The 19,904-nt window shown below is 39.6% G+C and overlaps 1 protein-coding gene across 1 annotated transcript; it reads left to right on the top strand.

Moving 5' to 3' along the window:
* Positions 1-14,631: 14,631 nt before the first annotated feature.
* Positions 14,632-15,147, top strand: LOC122049074 (superoxide dismutase [Cu-Zn]-like). The gene is made up of 3 exons (XM_042610552.1): positions 14,632-14,722; positions 14,856-14,957; positions 15,062-15,147. Exons 1-3 carry the CDS (start codon positions 14,647-14,649, stop codon positions 15,115-15,117), a joined length of 234 nt encoding a protein of 77 aa, XP_042466486.1. The 5' UTR covers positions 14,632-14,646; the 3' UTR covers positions 15,118-15,147.
* The last annotated feature ends 4,757 nt before the right edge of the window (positions 15,148-19,904 follow it).

Below are 19,904 nucleotides of genomic sequence, written 5' to 3'. Positions count from 1 at the left end.
GGCAAAAGGCCTATGTGACGTGGTGATCAGAAAAGTCATGTGTCAGGTCATCATAAAAAAAGGGGGGCATTTATATCAGACGTGACGAACCGAATCGCAATGGGGTTGGTAGTGCTTCGAACATTCTCTCACCCGAGGGAAAGCCAATCGCCGATTAGAAAATTTCGAAAGAAGACGTGATCGGCTGGGCCTAATAAAATAGAAAGGACAGAACTTTTTGACCATACCCAGGCTAAAGACAAGAATATTCTAAGAGTAAAAGGTTTAGAAGAGTGATAAATGTTAATCTGTCCGTGCAGAATATGACTTAGTATTTATTGAAAATATTTTTATTAACGAGGGCAATTGTGGTTATGTTAGATAAGTATTGTGGTTATAATATCAAACTATACTAATAGTTAAGATAACCTTAGCTATGATAAATGATACATAGGATACATGAAGCAATGATGACCACAACACCACATTGTAAATGATAGAGGGATTCAATAAAAGCCTTTGATTAGATACAAAAATTTGTCTTTACACTTAGAATCTAATCAAATACATAGCGTCACATTTCCTCAGGAACAGCAGACCTCAAATAGATAACAAATATTACAAGCATAAGCTCTTAGGGCACTCAGAAAATTTTAGTCCCACTGGATTCAAACTTACCATGGAGCAGAGAGGGAAACAGCCCACTTCGTCCGAGCTTGCCAAGGCGCACAAGAGGCAATATTTTGCCCGGGACGAAGAAAGCAACAAAAGCAAGAGAGCTCAAGGGCAATGAAAGAGGGGACATTGATTCATTCCATAATGGAAAAGTAGATATAGAAACCACTTCCCCTCTCAAGCTGTATTTGCTCAGCAAGTGGAGCAACCAATCTTAGCCCAAGGGTATCATGTGCTGTGCCCTTCACACAACACCCATGGGTCATTTGGCTGCCCCTCTATAAGTAGAAAAAATTTCTCTGAAGTTTCTTGGGTCCTTCAGAGCACCTGCATCTTTGGATACAAGATATGAACCGCGAAACTTCATCTCTTAAGACGATCCCTTGAACCCCTGAAGTAGCCAGAGCAAAAATCCCAATAAACTCATATATAGATCTCACCTTGTCCAACAAAAGTTGCCTCCAAAAAGGAGGATCCACGACCATGGTCTTAGCAACAAAAACTGGCAGGGAGGAAAAAGAACTGAGAGGGGTTGTGGGTGAAGAGAAGGTTGTAGCCCTATTTAAAGGAGAAAAAGGCTTACAGTATGGCCACACTTAATCTATTAAGATAGTGGTACACAAAATCTGTGAGGTCATTTCAAAATCTGGAGCAGAGTCACGGGTAGGAAAAAATAAGATCATACTTATGTCTAGTCAGTCGTCTACACCTCCTTCGACTAGACTTGAAGGGAAGGCTAGTGATATGGGTTAGGTTTTGTGGGTCTTCAGATGAGGAAAGAAAAGGAAGAAAGAGTCGGAGGAGGAAGGCCAATAACGGCCGAAGCATACTTTCAGAACAAAGATAGGCCAATATCGACCGGCACTGCCTGCCAAACGAAGGTAGGCCAATATCGGTCGATACAGGCTTGCCGTGTGAAGGTAGGCTAATATCGGTCGACACATGCCTGCCGAACGAAGGTAGGCCAATATCGGTCGATACAGGCTTGCCGTATGAAGGTAGGCTAATATCGGTCGACACATGCCTGCCGAACGAAGGTAGGCCAATATCGGTCGATATAGGCTTGTTGTATGAAGGTAGGCTAATATCGGTCGATACATGCCTGCCGAACGAAGGTAAGCCAATATCGGTCGATACATGCTTGCCGTATGAAGGTAAGTTAATAACGACCGATGCACACTCCAGAGCAGAGATAACCCAATATCAGCCGATACATGCCTGCCGAACGAAGGTAGGCCAATATCGGCTGATACATGCCTGCCGAACGAAGGTAGGCCAATATCGGTCGATACATGCCTGCCGAACGAAGGTAGGCCAATATCGGTCAATACATGCTTGCCATATGAAGGTAAGTTAATAACGACCGATGCACACTCCAAAGCAGAGATAACCCAATATTGACCGATACATGTCTGCCGAACGAAGGTAGGCCAATATCGGTCAATACATGCTTGCCGTATCAAGGTAAGTTAATAACGACTGATACATACTCCAGAGCAAAAGTAGACTAATATCGGCCAAAAGGGTTAACGAATACCTCAGAAACATGTTGGATAAAATATTATTACAAATATAAGTCACATGAAGAAGAATCATACATGAATATATCGAATAGAATAATTCATGATGGAGAATATATATTTTGGCGGGAAATATGCTTTCAGATTGTCTTGCAGGCGCTAAACGACAAAGAAGGTACATTTGGGGTACAAAAAAGATTCCTTAAAAATCATCTTCCCCAAGTACGCAGCTGATGTCATAACGAACTCTAACAAACCGGGGTCCACTTCATGACTACGGAGGTTATATGAAGTGGTATAAAAGGGGGAATCCTCTCCGTTGGCCAGGTAAGTTCACAAGTTCACATCCTGAATTTTCAGGGCTACTGTTCATCTTCTTCTTCCTTCTTCCACACCGAGAGAGATCATTGACTTGAGCGTCGGAGGGCCTAGCCAGGGATTCCCACCCCGGTCTTAGGTCACTGACGATATTGTTGGTTGGTCCCTTGTGCGCAGGAAACCTGGGAAGCTCCGGATTTGGGTTTTCTTCTGTTAGATTTTTCTTCTCGCCATTAGAACTTTACACCAGGAAGGTATTCTGTGATTCTACTCTCCCCAATCCGCTTTGGGTTTCTCGGATTGGCATTCGGGCAGGTATTATTCTTCATCGAGGCAGTAGGTTTTTTCCTTCTAGCTCTCCATTTTGTCAAGCTTCTCAGACAGGATCAAGTACCAAATCAAAATACAACCATAGTCATAATATCCAACTAGTCCAATAAGAAATATAGAAAGTCAAGTATCAGATGAAGGAGATGGAGGATCATATGTAGTGCGAAAGTAATCAAACATCTTATTCCGTTGTGCCTCCAACGTATCTACTCATTTAGTTATATCCTGACAGAACTCTGGTAGCTGCCCTAAAACATAGACTAAAGTGAGTCAAAATGACCAAAGATATAGAGGAGCTGTTGATGATGTCCCTTGGGTTGCATCAAAATATGGATTTTGGGGAAACCCTAAGGCCAACAGTGGAACAAAAGGATCCTCAATAGCTATAGGAATATCCTCAATAAGGACCCCTTCCTTGGCAAGCAGAACGTAACAAGGATGAGTTCCCTTGTAAATCAAACCCTAAGAACTAGCCTTAATCCTAGCCAAGGACATTTGACGGAGGCCAACTAGGTTAAAATCAGACTGCTCTATCAATTGCCCATGCCCGATCCCTACCCCTAATGAAGCTATGAAAGCGGTAAGGATGTGATAATGAACCATATATACCTTAAACGAAGTACTATATCCAGAGTAGTAGATAATGGACTTAAAGACCCAATAACCAAAATCCAAATCTAGTTTATGCTTAAGTGCATACATCAAAAAGAGGTGGACAAGACGCAGGACTGCATGATCTCTAGATGAGAGAGGATGGATGCAAAAGACAACCATTTTGTAGAGTGCGTTGTCATTTGGACTAAGTAAAACTGTTGACATCTTCCTTGGTTGAGGACCTTGGAAAAAGTTGGCATACATGATATCAAGAGTTAAAATGATAAAATGGATCAGGTAAATGGCAGGGTAAGAAGGATATGGAAAAATCAGGTTAGATGAAGGGCGCATGCATAGGAAACGAGAAAATATCACTACAAAAAATCATGCATATAACGACAGAATCCTCGACTGAATTTAATTCAATCGGTGTTTACCGACTGAATTCATTTCAGTAGTTAATCACCGACGGAATTTACATTCAGTCGACAACTCTCAACGCGGGAGTGGTTTCAGGTTTGCGGGTTTCGTGTGTACGGGTTTGTGGGCGTGTTAGGAGTTTCTAACAGAATATAAATTCCGTCAGAAATTACCTACTGAAATTGTTATCAAGTTGGTAATTACTGAATAACTTTGGATTCAGTCAATAGTTACCAACTGAATTAAATTCAGTTGGAAACCCCACTTAGAAATTAGGGCATGTGACCTCCTCTCCTCTCCCCGCAATGGTGCAATCAACGAACCTCTCTTGACGATCAACAGTCTCTCTCAGCAAACCCCTCTCCTCTCCCATCCTCGGTGATCTCCTCTTCCCGGCAACCGGTGACTTGGAGTATGTTCCTCTCCTCCTCCCTCCTCTCTTCCTATTCTTACGCACACGAGCCGGTCTCAGGCATGCCCATGGTCGGCCCTCACAGGCCTGCTCACGACCAACTTGCTACTACAATGGCTTACACGTGGCCATGACAGTGCCCTGCTCGCTGCTGCGGGAGTGGCCTATTTACGGTCACTCGACTGTAGTGTCGTGCTCACGGTCGGTCGCCGACCGAAGTGTCCTGCTCGCGGCCGACCGCAGGGACCTCCTAGCGGCCGACCGTAAGGGCCTATTCACGTTCCATCCACCGCATCAGCGAGTTTGGGTTACTTATTGTGTGGTCATGTGTTGTCTCTTCTTGTGTGATGGTTATTTTTTTATTATTATTAACTACAATGTTGAATGCTTTTAATCAATTTGATCTGCTCACACCTTGTTTAATTCAATTCATGCTCACCAAGTGTTCATTGAAATTCCCCAATCATTTGTCTATTTTAGTTTTGCATTTTCTTAGCTTATATTCTTGTAATGCTTTGTTAATTGAATATTTCATGTTTTTGTCTTTATTCAAATGCAATTAAGTTAGATTAGATTAGGTTTCTTTAATGTTCTAGGTTTCGTTCCATGCTTAATTTTGTTTAATGTCATACTTTATGTTGCTTTTAATTTCCTTACAATCATAGTTTAGGTTAGATTAGGTTTCCTTTACTTGCACTATATTTCATTTATTAGGATTTGATTCTATTACATGCATTGCAAAACCCAAATCCCCCATTTTCATATCAAAAATCCAAAAGCAATAACATTTGATCCTAGGTTTATCACTCTATCGTTACATTTCTTGTGAGAGGTGATACCCTAACATGAAATTCATGGGTTTGTTAGAAATTCTAAGTTTATAATAATTCCCTAAGAAATAACATGAAATTCTAAGTTTGTAATGATACCCTAGGCAATATCATTATATTATAAGTTTATCATTCATTTGTTTTAGTGTAGAGGAGATTTTCGATAATATGATACAAAGATCATGAGATGAAATTGAGCTCATAATGCTTTATTTAAACTTATTTCATATGATACATGTTTAATAATTTTTCAAATTATATTCTCATTAGGTCACAATGTATATGAACAAAGTTTGGATGTACAATAGATTAAAAAATGGATTTATCATAGATGATTTTATTGCTGAAGTTGAACAATTTGTGAACATTGCTAAAAGTCATCCAGAATGTATGAATGATGCTGAGTTACTGTGTCCGTATAATCATAAAAGAAATGTCAAAATAGAACTTTCCGTGATGAGGATACTGTAAAAATACATATATGTAAAAATAATTTTATGTCAAATTACTACAATTGCTATTATCACGGAGAGACTTATTTATATAAACCAATTGGGCCTTGTAGTGTTCGTCATCTAGGACAACTATTACTGCTCCTGAAGCATCAACTAATATTGATATTACAATGCAATCAATGGTTTACAATGCGATGAATGTTGTTTATTACTCCAATATAAATGAAATACCAACACTTGAATATTAGCAAGTATATGAAATGTTAAAGGTAATTGAAAGAGAAGTGCGGGAAGGCATTCCTTCTTGTCGTTCTCAATTATCAGCTATCACAAGGTTATTTACTATGAAAGTAAAACATCATTTTTTTTAAAGATGTTATGATGACATCTGTCAATTGATGTCAGAGTTGCTCCCTGCTGATAACATAATTATTAATAGCTTCTATGAAACCAAGAAATTGATCAGAGATTTAGGTTTACCTATAGAGAAGATTGATTATAGTATAAACAATTGCATGATATTTTAGAATGAAGACAGTGGTCTGAATGAATGCAAAATTTGTACTCACCCTCGTTTTAAGCATCATACTCGCATATCAGGGAAGAAGAAAAAAATATTGATTGGAAAGTGATGTATTATTTTCTATTAACTGCCAGGCTTCAATGCTTGTATGCATCTGTCACTACAGTTTGCAACATAATGTAGCATCATGAGCATGAGTGATCCTATCTGAAATCTGTAAAGATGTGCGCTGGCTCTGGTGAACTAAGATCCTTGATGAAGATAGCCTCTGGGAGACCTAAAAGAACCTCTCCATGATCCTACGCACAGTGAGACAAGCCAACAAAGCGTTAGTGACCTAAGACCGGGGTGGGAATCCCTGGCTAGGCCCTCCGACGCTTAAGTTAGTCTCTCTCTCAAGGGTGGAAGGAAGAAGAAGAAGAATAGTAATTGAAATATTTGGAAACAAAGTTTAGATGCTAGAGCATGTGCACCTTGCCAACGGAGAAGATCCCCCTTTTTATACTACCTCATATGACCTTCGTAGTCGTGAAGTAGTCCCCGGTTCATTAAGGTTTGTTAGGAGATGAAGTCATCTTCTATAATTCATGCAATAATCCTTTAAAGAATCTTTTTTGTACCCCAGATATACCTCTTTTATCATTTATGACTTATATTTATGATGGGGACACGTCATTATAACTGAAGAAGCTTCTAGAAAATATTTCTCGTTAAATATTCTGTTGGGCATGTATCGGCCAGTCATTCAAGCCGGCTGTATATATTAAGAATGTTTTTTATTGAACATGTCTTGGTCGGTCATTCAAGCCAGCTGCATATATTAAGAATACCTTTTATTGAGCATGTCTTTATGCGCAGTTGGGCTTTGCTCCGCCGGTAACATGTTAAGAACCATATATAAGGCTAAGTGTTTTTATGCTGGGGCGGACTTTGCCCGTCCGAACATATATGAGCACATGGGTATTCGCTCGGCCATCAATCGACCGGTAATGTACTAGAAGTCATTCATAAAACTAAGTTCCTTTACTCTCGGCCAGGCTTTGCTTGACCGAGCGTATATGAGCACATGGGTGCTCGCTCGGCCTTCGATTGGCTGGTAACATATTAAGAACCATATATAAGGCTAAGTGCCTTAATGCTCAGGTGGGCTTTGCCTGGCTGAGCATATATAAGCACACGGGTGCTCGCTTGGTCTTTGGCCAATCAGTAATGTACTACAAGTCATACATAAGGTTAAGTGTCTTTACACTCGGGCGGGCCTTGCTTGGCTAAGTGTATATGAGCACATGGGTGCTCGCTCAACTTTTGATCAACCGGTAACATGTTAAGAATCATATATAAGGTTAAGTGTCTTTATGCTCAGGCAGGCTTTGCCCGGTCGAGCGTATATGAGCACATGGGTGCTCGCTCAGCCTTCGGTCGACCGGTAATGTACTAGAAGTCATACATAAGGCTAAGTGCCTTTACACTTGGGCGGGCCTTGTTTGGCCAAGCGTATATGAGCAAATGGGTTCTCGCTCGGCTTTCGGTCGGTCAGTAACATGTTAAGAACCATATATAAGACTAAGTGCCTTTATGCTCAGGTGGGCTTTGCCCGACCAAGCGTATATGAGCATATGGGTGCTCGCTCAGCCTTCGGTCGAACGGTAATATACTAGAAGTCATACATAAGGCTAAGTGCCTTTGCGCTTAGGCGGACCTTGCTTGCCCGAGCGTATATGAGCACATAGGTGCTCGATCGGCCTTCGGTCAGCCGGTAGCATGCTGAGAATCATATATAATGCTAAAATGCCTTTATGCTTGGTCAGGCTCTACCCAGCCGAGTGTCTATGAGGATATGGATGCTTGCTCGACCTCCGGTCGGCTGGAAACTTGCTGATAATCATATATAAGACTAAATACCTTTACACTCAGTCATGTTTTGCTCGGCCGAGCGTATTTGAGCATGTGGGTGCTCGTTCACCCTTCGATCGGCCTGTAACACGCTGAGAACCATATATAAAGCTAAGTGTTCTTATGCTCGATCGGGCTTTGCTCAGCTGAGAGTGTATGAGCATATGTGTACTCACTCGGCCTTCACTCTGCCGGTAATATATTAAAACTATACGTAAGGCTAAGTGCCTCTACGCTCGGTCGGGCTCTACCCACACTACAACAAAAACCCTCATAGACATCGGTGGAACAACAACAGTTTTAAGCAAAAACCGATGTCTTTGAGTATTTTACACCGGTTTTTCCAAAAACCGGTGTCTATGAGCGCAGATTTTCGCTCATAGACATCGGTTTTTTAGCCGATGTATATGAGCGCTCTTTTTTTCGTTAATAGACACCGATTTTAACAGCGGTTTTTTAAAACCCGATGTCTATGCACCAAAATAAAATAATATAATTTTTCCACCAATACTTAGCCAAAATTTTCAACACTTCACTCTTCCCTCCAAACCTAAACCTATATCGCGCCATCCACCGTATACCGTCGCGACGCCACCACCACTTTCCTCCTTGCCTCATCTCCCTCTTCCCCTTCCTAGATCTACGAAAGATGGCATCTTTTTCATGGACGGAGGAGGATATGCTACGGTGCTGCGGTAGCAAGCGTTTCGCCAAGGAGCTCGCCTCCACCTCTCCGTTTTCTGACCTCCACCACGCAATCCAGTCCGCCCACGAGATCTGGTTCAATAAGGTCGCACTTTTGACCTCTTCTTCTACCTCTTTCTCTTTTTCAGTGTTTCTTTTTTATTCTTCCTTCCAACCTCACCACCTTTCTGTTGGTTGCTACTCGGAAAGCCTATAGGTTCCACTGTACAAAAATTTTGTACAAAGATCTGAACCTTTTCCTAGCTACCATGTGTTCTTTTAAATTAAATTTTGGATCTCCTGCGGAACTTAACACGTTTGATCCAAAACTTAATCTATTTGTTCTTTTAGGTTTTGACTTGGATCTCCTGCGGAACTTAACACGTTCGACCCAAGTCTCCTTAAGTTATTAATTCCATTAAATATTAATTTCCATAAAAGGTTCCCAGTACTGACGTGGCGAGGCACATGGCCTTCTTGGATATGGGAGCAACCACCACCGACTAGACAATACCTTTAATAGAAAGCTAATATTTAATTTCCTAAAATAACTTTAGGTTAACCAAAGAGAACAATCAAATCACAAGGAAAAGAAAGAAACAAAAGAACACAACTTCGAAAAAACATATTCGAAATACTAGAACGTAAGCCTCTTGTATTTGGTATTATTTCCATAAATAACTAGCATGATGCGGAAATAGAAATTACTAGTTATACCTTGTAGAAAAAACCTCTTGATCTTCTACCGTATTCCTCTTCTAACTTCGGACGTTGTGTGGGCAACGATCTTCCAAGATGAGAAACCACCAACCACCTTCTTCTCCTCCAAGCAAGGTTCGGCCACAAAAGAAAAGCTTCACCAAGGAGAAAAACCAAAATACTAACCAAGCTCCAAGAGATGCTAGCTTTCTTTCCTTCTTCTTCTTCTTCTCCGAGTAGTATCCGGCCACCACAAGAACTCCAAGGGAGAGGGAGAGGTTCGGCCACCACAAGAGGAAGAGAAGGAGATGATGATGGCCGGCCACACCAAGGAACAAAAGAGGGAGAGGAATAATAGATGTTGTGTCTTGTGAAGGCACCCTCACCCCTTCTTTTATATTCCTTGGCCTAGGTAAATTAGGAAATTTAATTACAATAAATTTTCCTTAATTTCCTTGACATGATTTAATTGAGAAAAATAAAATAATATGTCCCCAATTAAACAATGATGGCCGGCCAAATCAATAGGAAGCAAATTGGACAAGTTTCAATCAACAATTAAAACTTTCCTTATTTGTTTCCGGAAATTTTAAAAAATAAAATTTCTCTTTAAAATATCTTCATGGTTAATAAAAGGAAATATCTATAATTTTAATTTTATTAACATGTGAATAATTTTAAAGAGAAAATAAAACATCTCTCCAATCTACAAATAAGGAAAGAGATCTAATCTCTTTCTTTTGTAAATCTTTTACAAGAGAGATATTTTAATTTTAATTCTCTTTTAAATTAAATCTTCCACATAATAATAAACATTAAAATTAAATTTTCTTTTTAATTAATTATGGCCGGCCCTACTAGCTTGGGTTCAAGCTAGGGCCGGCCACCTTAAACCCAAGCTTAGGCCGGCCCTAGCTTGGTTCCCAAGCTAGCTTGGCCGGCCCCCTTTAGGTGGGTATAGAAGGTGGGTATATGTGGGTATAGTACTCTATAAATAAGAGGCTACGATAGGGACCGAGAGGAGGAATTGGTTTTGGTCTTCCGATAAAATTAAGCATCCCATGTTCGCCCCGAACACACAACTTAATTTTATCAATGATAATTCATTCCACTAGAGAACTATCATTGAACTACCGCACCAATCCCAAATTACATTTTTGGGCTCCTTCTTATTATGAGTGTGTTAGTCTCCTGTTTAAGATATCGAATGTCCACTAATTAAGTGAGTTACTGACAACTCATTTAATTAATATCTAAGTCCAAGAGTAGTACCACTCAACCTTATTATCATGTCGGACTAATTCCACCTGCAGGGTTTAACATGACAATCTTTATGAGCTCCTCTTGAGGACATTATCAACCTAGTATCACTAGGACACAGTTTCCTTCTATAATCAACAACACACACTATGAGTGATACCATTTCCCAATTTATCGGGTTTATTGATTCATCGAACTAAATCTCACCCATTGATAAATTAAAGAAATAAATATCAAACATATGTGCTTGTTATTATATTAGGATTAAGAGCACACACTTCCATAATAACTGAGGTCTTTGTTCCTTTATAAAGTCAGTATAAAAGGAACGACCTCAAATGGTCCTACTCAATACACTCTGAGTGTACTAGTGTAATTATATAGTCAAGATAAACTAATACCTAATTACACTACGACCTTCTAATGGTTTGTTCCTTTCCATTCTGGTCGTGAGCTACTATTTATAATTTATAAGGTACTGATAACTGTTGGATCGAGATCGTGCTAGAGGGGGGGGGTGAATAGCACTCGTGGCTATTTTTATCGTATCGGAAACGTAAAACTACCAAAGTAAATATACGCAGCGGAAGTAACGAATGCAATCACAGAAGGACACAGATAGTTTTACTTCGTTCGGAGCCTAGGTCGACTCCTACTCGAAGGCCCGCGATCCTTGATCGCTTTCGGTGGGCAACACTTATAAGTACGAAAAAGAGTACAAGATTTACAATCAGTACAGTAATTAAAAACAAGTTTACCGACGACAGAATCGTAATCTTGAAGCTCCTGGTCGTCGTGGACTCGTAACAGCACTTCAGGGTCGTTGATTGAGCAGCACGCAGCACAAGAATCGCTTGTTCGTCGTTGTTGTCCTCCGATGAAGATTCGTCCCATGTTGCCTTAAGGACCTTTTTCCTTCTTTGCTTTTTGACCTCCTTCAAGTTAGGGCAGTTGGATTTGATGTGCCCCTTTTGGTTACACCCGTAGCATGTAACTTCAAACTTCATTTTGGTATTTTGTGGGTCTTCCTTTGATTTTACTGCCTTCTTTAGATCTCTTTTGTCGAATCCTTTCGTCTTGTAGAGCTTCTTCACGAGGTTTACCAGCTCGGTTGTAATGTCATCTTCTTCATCCTCAGAGTCTGGTTCAGTTTCTGATGCTGGTTCGGTTCTCCGTCGTGGTCTCGGTTCCCGAGTTCGGCTTGTACCTGCAACCAACGCAATACCTTTCTCGGTTGGCTGTGCATTAGTCTGCTCATGAAGTTCAAATTCACAAAAAAGTTCATCTAGTTTTAAAGAGGATAGATCCTTGGAAACTTTGTAGGCATCTACCATTGATGCCCACAATGTATTCCTTGGAAACGAGTTTAGGGCATACCTTATTACGTCCCGATTTTCTACTTTCTGGCCAATTCCGTGAAGAGAGTTAAGGATGTCTTGTATTCTTGCGTGAAGAGAACTCACCGTTTCGCCTTCCTGCATTTTTAGATTATATAATTTATTAAGTAAAAGATCTCTTTTACTTACCTTGGTGTCATCAGTGCCTTCGTGGAGTTCGATGAGCTTTTCCCAGAGCTCCTTTGCAGAGGCAAACGGGCCAACTCTGTTGAGTTCTTCCTTGGTAAGACCACACTGAAGGGTGCAGGTAGCTTTGGCGTCGGCTTCTACTTTTTTTATTATAGGAGCGTCCCACTTCTCGCAGGGTGTGGTTTTGCCGTCGTCATCGACTGGCAGTTTCAGTCCCGTCTTTATGATCATCCACGTTTCAAATTGTATCTTTAGATACGTTTCCATTCTTCCCTTCCAGTAGCCAAAATCCTCTCCGGAGAATAGCGGGGGGCGTACAGTGCTGAAACCCTCTTGTTGGGCCATTTATAATATGTAACAAAAAAAATAGAATGTGTTCCAAGACTAAGTCTTGGATTAGTAGTGCTGGAATAAAGGACAATAGAAACGAACTCGAGTGGTGTTGCACCTACTTCGAGCAAAAAGTCGATTCGAAGGAAACAAGAATTAGAATATAGCTATAAGGCTAAATTCTAATTCGACTCCGAAAACGAAAAAAAACTGCGAAAAATTTGTTTTGAACGGTGGTTGCACCAATTCAAAACGACCCCGTTCTGATACCAATTGTTGGATCGAGATCGTGCTAGAGGGGGGGTGAATAGCACTCGTGGCTATTTTTATCGTATCGGAAACGTAAAACTACCAAAGTAAATATACGCAGCGGAAGTAACGAATGCAATCACAGAAGGACACAGATAGTTTTACTTCGTTCGGAGCCTAGGTCGACTCCTACTCGAAGGCCCGCGATCCTTGATCGCTTTCGGTGGGCAACACTTATAAGTATGAAAAAGAGTACAAGATTTACAATCAGTACAGTAATTAAAAACAAGTTTACCGACGACAGAATCGTAATCTCGAAGCTCCTGGTCGTCGTGGACTCGTAACAGCACTTCAGGGTCGTTGATTGAGCAGCACGCAGCACAAGGATCGCTTGTTCGTCGTTGTTCTAAGCTGCTGGTCGAGACCCCTTATAAAGAGGGTTCAAGGCGCCTTACACTGTTCATCAAGGCGCCTTGAACGAGCCGAGTCACCCGTGTGGATCAGCACGGACCTGGTCGAACTCTATCTGGTCTAAGGCGCCTTCAGCCTATCCAAGGCGCCTCCAACCTCCGGTTCAAGGCGCCTTGAACCCCATTCAAGGCGCCTCCAGTCTGCTGCGCTGGCCTTTTCCTGGCTCGCACCCGAGGCGCCTCCAAGCCCCATGGAGGCGCCTCGGACACTGTTCATCCGAGTTCTTCTTTGTGTTTTTGGTACCTGCAAGTATATTAATCCAAAAATACCTGCAACACAGAGTTAACACAAAATAATAGTATGACTATGAAGTTATGACAGTCTCCGGACTGTCCGGGTCTGACTTCGGATTTCCTACCGGAAACCCTAGGTCGACCCGACGCCTACTGTTCCCTCTACGGGGAACGCGTCCTCACCTACTCCACTCAGGAGATTTACCTGTTGCCAGTACGATCCTCCAGATCGACTGGACTTTTGCTCGGCACTCGAAGCTTCCGGACTTTCCGCTGAACATCCGCTTCACCGGCCAGTTCAGACTTTCACCTGGTTCGCGACACCAGGACTTTCCACCTAGGGTTACCACCCCCTAGGACTTTTGCCTGAAGCCTTCGACCTGCCAAGACTTTCCGCATAGGGTTACCACCCCCTATGACCTAGGGTTACCACCCCCTAGGGTTTTACCTTGCCTAACCGCAGTTAGGACTTTCCTGAAACACTCAGCAAAAGCTGTCAGATAACAAAGCATCTTAACTTTGAATCCTTTGCCATTATCAAAACTTAGGTTCGATCGTCGGATGCTTCCCGCACCAACAATAACATCATCTTCTGTATGTGACACCACATACTATGTTATCTACAATATAAATTAAATGAACAACTACAAACAAATGTAGATAATTAGACCAAATGTGATTCTTTATTCATAATGAATGTTTACAAAGCTTAGGCTTTCAGTATACACTCCAACACTTTCTTCTTCCATAATTCTATCTTTATATTTGCTTTTGTTTTCTTTAATCTGAATCTCTTATTTTTGCCCCGTTGTTGTTTTGGTGCTCGATCATCTGGTAAATCTCATTTCTTTTTTCCTTTAATCCATTTATCAAAGGTATACTTTCCGATCTAAAATTTGTCTTCCATCGTATTGTTGTTTTGTTTTCGATCCTTAGGTTTTATCTCTTTTTTTTCTCGATTTTAACTTATGCGACTGCTTTGATTTGATTTGGTGAAGAAAAAGTGGAGTTTTCTACTGAGATTTGATGGGTTCTCTATCTATGATGGAGCGAGAGCTGATTTCGTCTCGAGTTTGATGGTATTTGTTTAGCGTTTAGTCTGGCGATTGTTGAGTTGCTTTTCTTTTTGTATCTGGAAGACAAGATCGATTATTTCTCATCTAGTGGCGATGCTACTTATTTTGAGACATTTAATGATGTCTTTAACCTTGTGTTTGATGTCTGCTGTGTAGAACACCTAAGGAAATGGTGAAGGCTGTTGCTGTCTTGGGTAACAGTGAGGGCGTTAAGGGCACAATTTACTTCGTCCAGGAAGGAGATGGTGAGAAATCTCTTGAAATACTACTTGTGGAATGCTAAATTCCTTTCAGATCTAGGGTTTCAACTTCAACCATTTTGATTTTTCTGTGAATTTGTGATCCGATCTAATTTTGGGATGTAAATCTCTGTGATAGGTCCAACCACCGTCACCGGATCCATCACTGGCCTCAAGCCTGGGCTTCATGGCTTCCATGTGCATGCTCTTGGAGACACCACCAATGGATGCATGTCAACTGGTAAAATTATTTACCTTTTCCTTCATGGCGATCTATTGAGTTGCAAGTTTCTGATTGAAAGGATTAAATTATTGATTATGTACTCATGCTCTTGTATACTGCAGGGCCTCATTTTAATCCTGCTGGAAAGTTACATGGTGCTCCTGAAGATGAAAACTGACATGCTGGTGATCTAGGCAATGCCACTGCTAGCGAGGATGGTAAGTTACTTTATCATCAGCTCATGATGTTACTTTTGTTATCTATTTTTACCCATATTTACTATAACGCTTTTTCTCGTAACAAAAAAAAAATCAAATGATTTACCCATTTACTATAACGCATTTACTATAAAATGATTTATGCAGATTGAGGCTTCAGGAGGTCAGGCTCTCACTTATGGAGGAGATGTTTCAAAAGAAGAGGATGTGGAATCCATGGTCAAAACTGTTAGTAATGAAGATTGCATAGATCTGGCTTCTTACAATTTCATCTTTGACTTATTTTATTGCATGTGCAATTTTTTTAGGCAGTAGATGCTTGGGGATCAGTTGACATTTTAGTTAACAATGCAGTTGTCTGGAATTATACTTATGTTCATCTTGTCATGAGACACACTGTTGATGAGAATGAAAAAATCACAATGGAAGGAAGTCATTGACCTGAATCTTACTGGTGTCTACCTTTGCACACAGGCATGCATTTTCATATCTTATTATCTTGCAATCTTTTATGATGAATACTTATTTCACCATGATGACATTTCTCCTGCAGGCAGCAGCAAAAATTATGATGAAGAAGAAAAAGGTATTCTCTTCATATATATATTTTTAGCAGTTGGTTACCAATTAGCTAAGTCATTCAATATAGTATTTAACCTGAAGGATTTATATCTATATGAGCAGTTGGCTTGGTAAAAACCATATTTATGATTATTCATTTGTTATTAGCATAGACATTGTGGATTTCCAGAAGTAAATCTTGTTATTGAGTTGTCAAAATGTTGCTTCTAATTAAACCCTATCATTAAAATTGATTATTACAAGGAAGGGAAAATGCTACCAGAAGAGCTAGAAAATAATTTGGAGGAAATGGATAGAAAAATATTTCTCAGTTTGTGATTTCTAGATAAAGAAAAAATGGGAAATCATTTGATGTGATTGTTCTTTTATTTTGTTGATCCTTAGCATTAGCTAAGATCAATGTTCGCTTTGGTTCAAATACTACCTAGACCAATCAAGTGTTTGGTATACCTAAATTCTGGTAATAATGGTGCCAAAATTGTTGGAACATTGATGATTTAGGTGGATGGGATGAATAGATGGCATGAAGTTTTCGATTAAACATAAGTCAAATTAAGGTTAGTAGCAAATATGCATGTGTAATAATATCAAGGCTCAGAATTTGGAATCGTTCTAAAGTTTTAGACTTTGACTAAAATGATACAATTTCTTGTTTCATCAGGTGGTGTTGGTGTAGAGTTAGAGAGGAAGGAGATAAAAAAGAAGAGAAGATAACTATATACCTAACTTTGATTTGTGTCCGTAACTTCTAACTTTGTGGCCATGTACAGAATTGACATTGTATTATATGAATACAAGGTACAAAAGGATAACAAACATTATTAATTCAGCTTGAAGTATTTTGTAGTGTGTCCAAAATTTTTGGATTTCAATACGGCGTGATACTTATCAACATGACTGACACAATAACTTAGGATACATTACTTGTTGTCTGACATTATACAATATTTTATTAGAACAATATTTATAATATTCAGTTTTGATAATTTATTAGAATAATTTATTAGAACCATTTTAAAAACTCGTCACTACCTTAAATAAATTCAACATTTACATTCATATAATCATAATTCAGATAGGTTCACAATGGAACTAATAGAATTTTTTGGGAAAATGTTTAAAATGATTTAGTATTCCAAATTCTAATAAAATGCATATTTGCAAATGAAAGTTCAAAAACTTTGTATGGAAATATGTGTTATGAAACTTGAAGTAGCCAATACAAAATCCACAACTTTGTAAAGTTGCATGCTGAATTATGTTTGTTGTAATTATCAGGTGCATTCTAAATTGGTGATATTTAACAGGTGAATTCTAACTTGGTGATAATTAATAGGTGAATGCTATTGTGCCGGGGTTCATTGCATCTGATATGACAGCTAAACTAGGAGAAGATATCGAGAAAAAGATTTTGGAAACTATTCCAATGGGTATGTATGTTTTGAAATATTCATTCCTTGGATATACCGAACTATCATATCGCCTTCACAAGTATCGAAAATACACTTGCTAGATTTAAAAAATGAACTATCGCCTTCACAAGTATCGAACTATCATATCGTCTTAACTCTTATCAGTTCACTTCTATTAATCTCTTGGAGTTGGATAAATATTATTCCTTTTGCATTGATTCTGTTTTATTTTTATCAAGATTGTAGTTATATCTAAGAGGTCAAGGAATATGCAGGCCAAGGTTCTAGGTGCTCTCTAGCCCACATCTTGCACCTCCTTTGAGCTGGAGCATTATTTTTTCTAGAAGAATTCTTGTTCCTTTTCAATCTCATGTTTAATGAACCTTTCAATAAATTAGTGTTAATGTGAAACAAATCTTGTGCTAGAATCTCTCTTGTGGTTACCAGAAGATTCCTCCTTTCAGCAACAATCATTTATATGAATCCTTCCGAAACTTCATCTAAAGACTTCTTTTTTCTGGTCGGCAACATTAATCTTTCACTAATACATGTTTTGGTATATTGTCTTTCTTTTCTGCATCAAAATCATTTATTTGGTCGTTGTCAGTTCCTAAATTAGGCTAGCTTCACTCAGAAAATTCTATCATTTCACTGCATATTTTTTGGTTCTGTTCTATTTGCTCAACTGCATTAGATCCCAATAGAGCCCAGTGCTCTCATGGGCTCCGTGTAAACAAATATTTCTTTTTATTTTCCAATTTGGAGCTAGTGTGCTATTATGCTTTCATTTTGTTTGAAGAAAGCTATACTAAGAACAGGGCAACCTATTAATCCTTCATGTATTTTTCTTGCTATGAAGGGCTTCCCCTCTGAACGTACTACAACATGGACTCCATTAAGGAAAAATATTATGGCAGCAGGTGAGTCTCTCTCCTACAATATAGTGTGGTCCTATGTGGTTTTTTACAAGTTAAGATTCTCAATTAATTTAATCTCTTTTTTCAATGGTTATTGCCTTCTTGGCTTTGCCAAATGTAGATGTCAAGCTGCTTCTAATTTATTGATCCTACAGTGATTAGACCAGGTTTCTAGCTTATCTGTTTGTAGACTTTAAAACATTTTATCCAACTTGCTGATGCACCAATCAAACTTTAAGACATAACCATCTTATGAATTCTTTAAAACGTAAACTGTGTTTTATATGTTTTCCTTCTTTTATTCTCCAATCAGGATTGAGTGTAGACTGTTTAAGGATCATATGCAGAACATGTCTTTGTCTCCTCATGCTGGTCATGGGATTCCAACACAGTCCTTTGAGGAAAATCAAGGGGGCAGAAATTAATGGATGCCAGGAAATAGGTGATAGTATTGGAAATATGTTGTCAACATGTAAATTTTTTTGCTTCTTTTCTTACCTTTGTTGAAACATGGATGTATTTTGATGTGGCAATACAATTCCCACTAATTATATGCATGAAGGGACTTGAAAATGTATAATGTGGAGGGGGAAGGTGTTACGCTCCGCAAGTGTACGGAAATGTCGCAAGTAATATAAAAGATTATCGTATCCACAGGGACTGGAATAAGCATTAGAAATGCCTCAATGCGAATTAGCTAAACAACTATCCAATTGTTTCAAATGCAAAGTGAAGGTAAACAAATCTAATATTAAAGATCAACAAACAAGAGTTTAGTGTTTTGGGTTATGATAAGGGGTGATTCTAGGAGTTTCGGTTTCTTTGTAAGATTTCTTGAATGTAAATGGTTCACCAATTCTTATCCCTCAATTACCAAACACTTGTAGAAAGTTGTCGGTTCTCTCTTGAAATAGATAACCGGCTAAGGACTGAGAAATGTATCTAAATATGATCAATTAGACGTGAACCTATGTTGTCCTTACACAGAAGCGCACCTATTACTATGCCTTCCTCGGATATCAACATAGAAGCCCACAACTTATTAATCTATCAAGATACAAGAAACTAATAACAAGATCCATCCTACTCTCTTGAATATTCCTATTTCCTCTTCAAGATTATCTCTCAAACGTCCTTACACGGGCTTGCACCTATCACGTGGATCCCTCGGATGATCGAGTGAGAGTTTATCTTTACTAAGTCCACAAGAAATCCAAACAATCAATCAAGAATGAGAATTAAGCACAAATCACCATTAATCATTCAAGATCTAATTGATACAAGCAAGACAATGTCATTGAAACAAGAAATTGGCAAATCCATAAGAGATTACATCAATCCATCATACAAATACTCCCTTAATCCTAGAATACAAGATCTACTCCATGAATCGAGGAAGAATACCTGAAGAAATAAAGATTACAAGCATTTCTTAAATCCCCAATCCAAGAAACCAAGAAAAGGGGGAAAGAGAAAACTTATCTACGAAGAAGCCTCGTCTTCGGATCCAATCCTCGCTCCGGAGTCGAAATCGTCAAGAACTCCCCTCGAATCGCCCAGAAATCCTCCCAAGAATGGGAGGATACCACCAAATCTTGCCTTCTCCCAAAGGGGAAGAGATCCCCTTTCAATTCATGAAGGAGGGTTTAAATAGAGGAGGAAATCGGGCGCCACACGGCCCCATGACACGGCCGTGTGAGATTCACACGGCCATGTCCAGTTCCTTCTCTGCCAAAGCTGCACGGCCGTGTGACTCACACGGCCAGGACCCTTCTGTTCTCTGGAAATGCTACACGGCCGTGTGGTGCACACGGCCACCACCTGCTTGGCTTTTTT

The sequence above is a fragment of the Zingiber officinale genome, chromosome 2B (assembly GCF_018446385.1).
Source record: "Zingiber officinale cultivar Zhangliang chromosome 2B, Zo_v1.1, whole genome shotgun sequence".
Lineage (NCBI taxonomy): Eukaryota > Viridiplantae > Streptophyta > Magnoliopsida > Zingiberales > Zingiberaceae > Zingiber > Zingiber officinale.
The sequence above is the reverse complement of the archived record's forward strand: the minus strand, read 5'-3'. Positions and strand labels throughout refer to the sequence as shown.

Excerpts from the sequence above, each read along its gene's own strand:
- LOC122049074 (XM_042610552.1), top strand. The coding sequence starts at position 14,647 with ATGGTGAAGGCTGTTGCTGTCTTGGGTAACAGTGAGGGCGTTAAGGGC. Across the intron at positions 14,723-14,855 it reads CTTCGTCCAGGAAGGAGATG|GTCCAACCACCGTCACCGGA; the intron begins GTGAGAAATCTC and ends TCTCTGTGATAG. Across the intron at positions 14,958-15,061 it reads CAATGGATGCATGTCAACTG|GGCCTCATTTTAATCCTGCT; the intron begins GTAAAATTATTT and ends TGTATACTGCAG.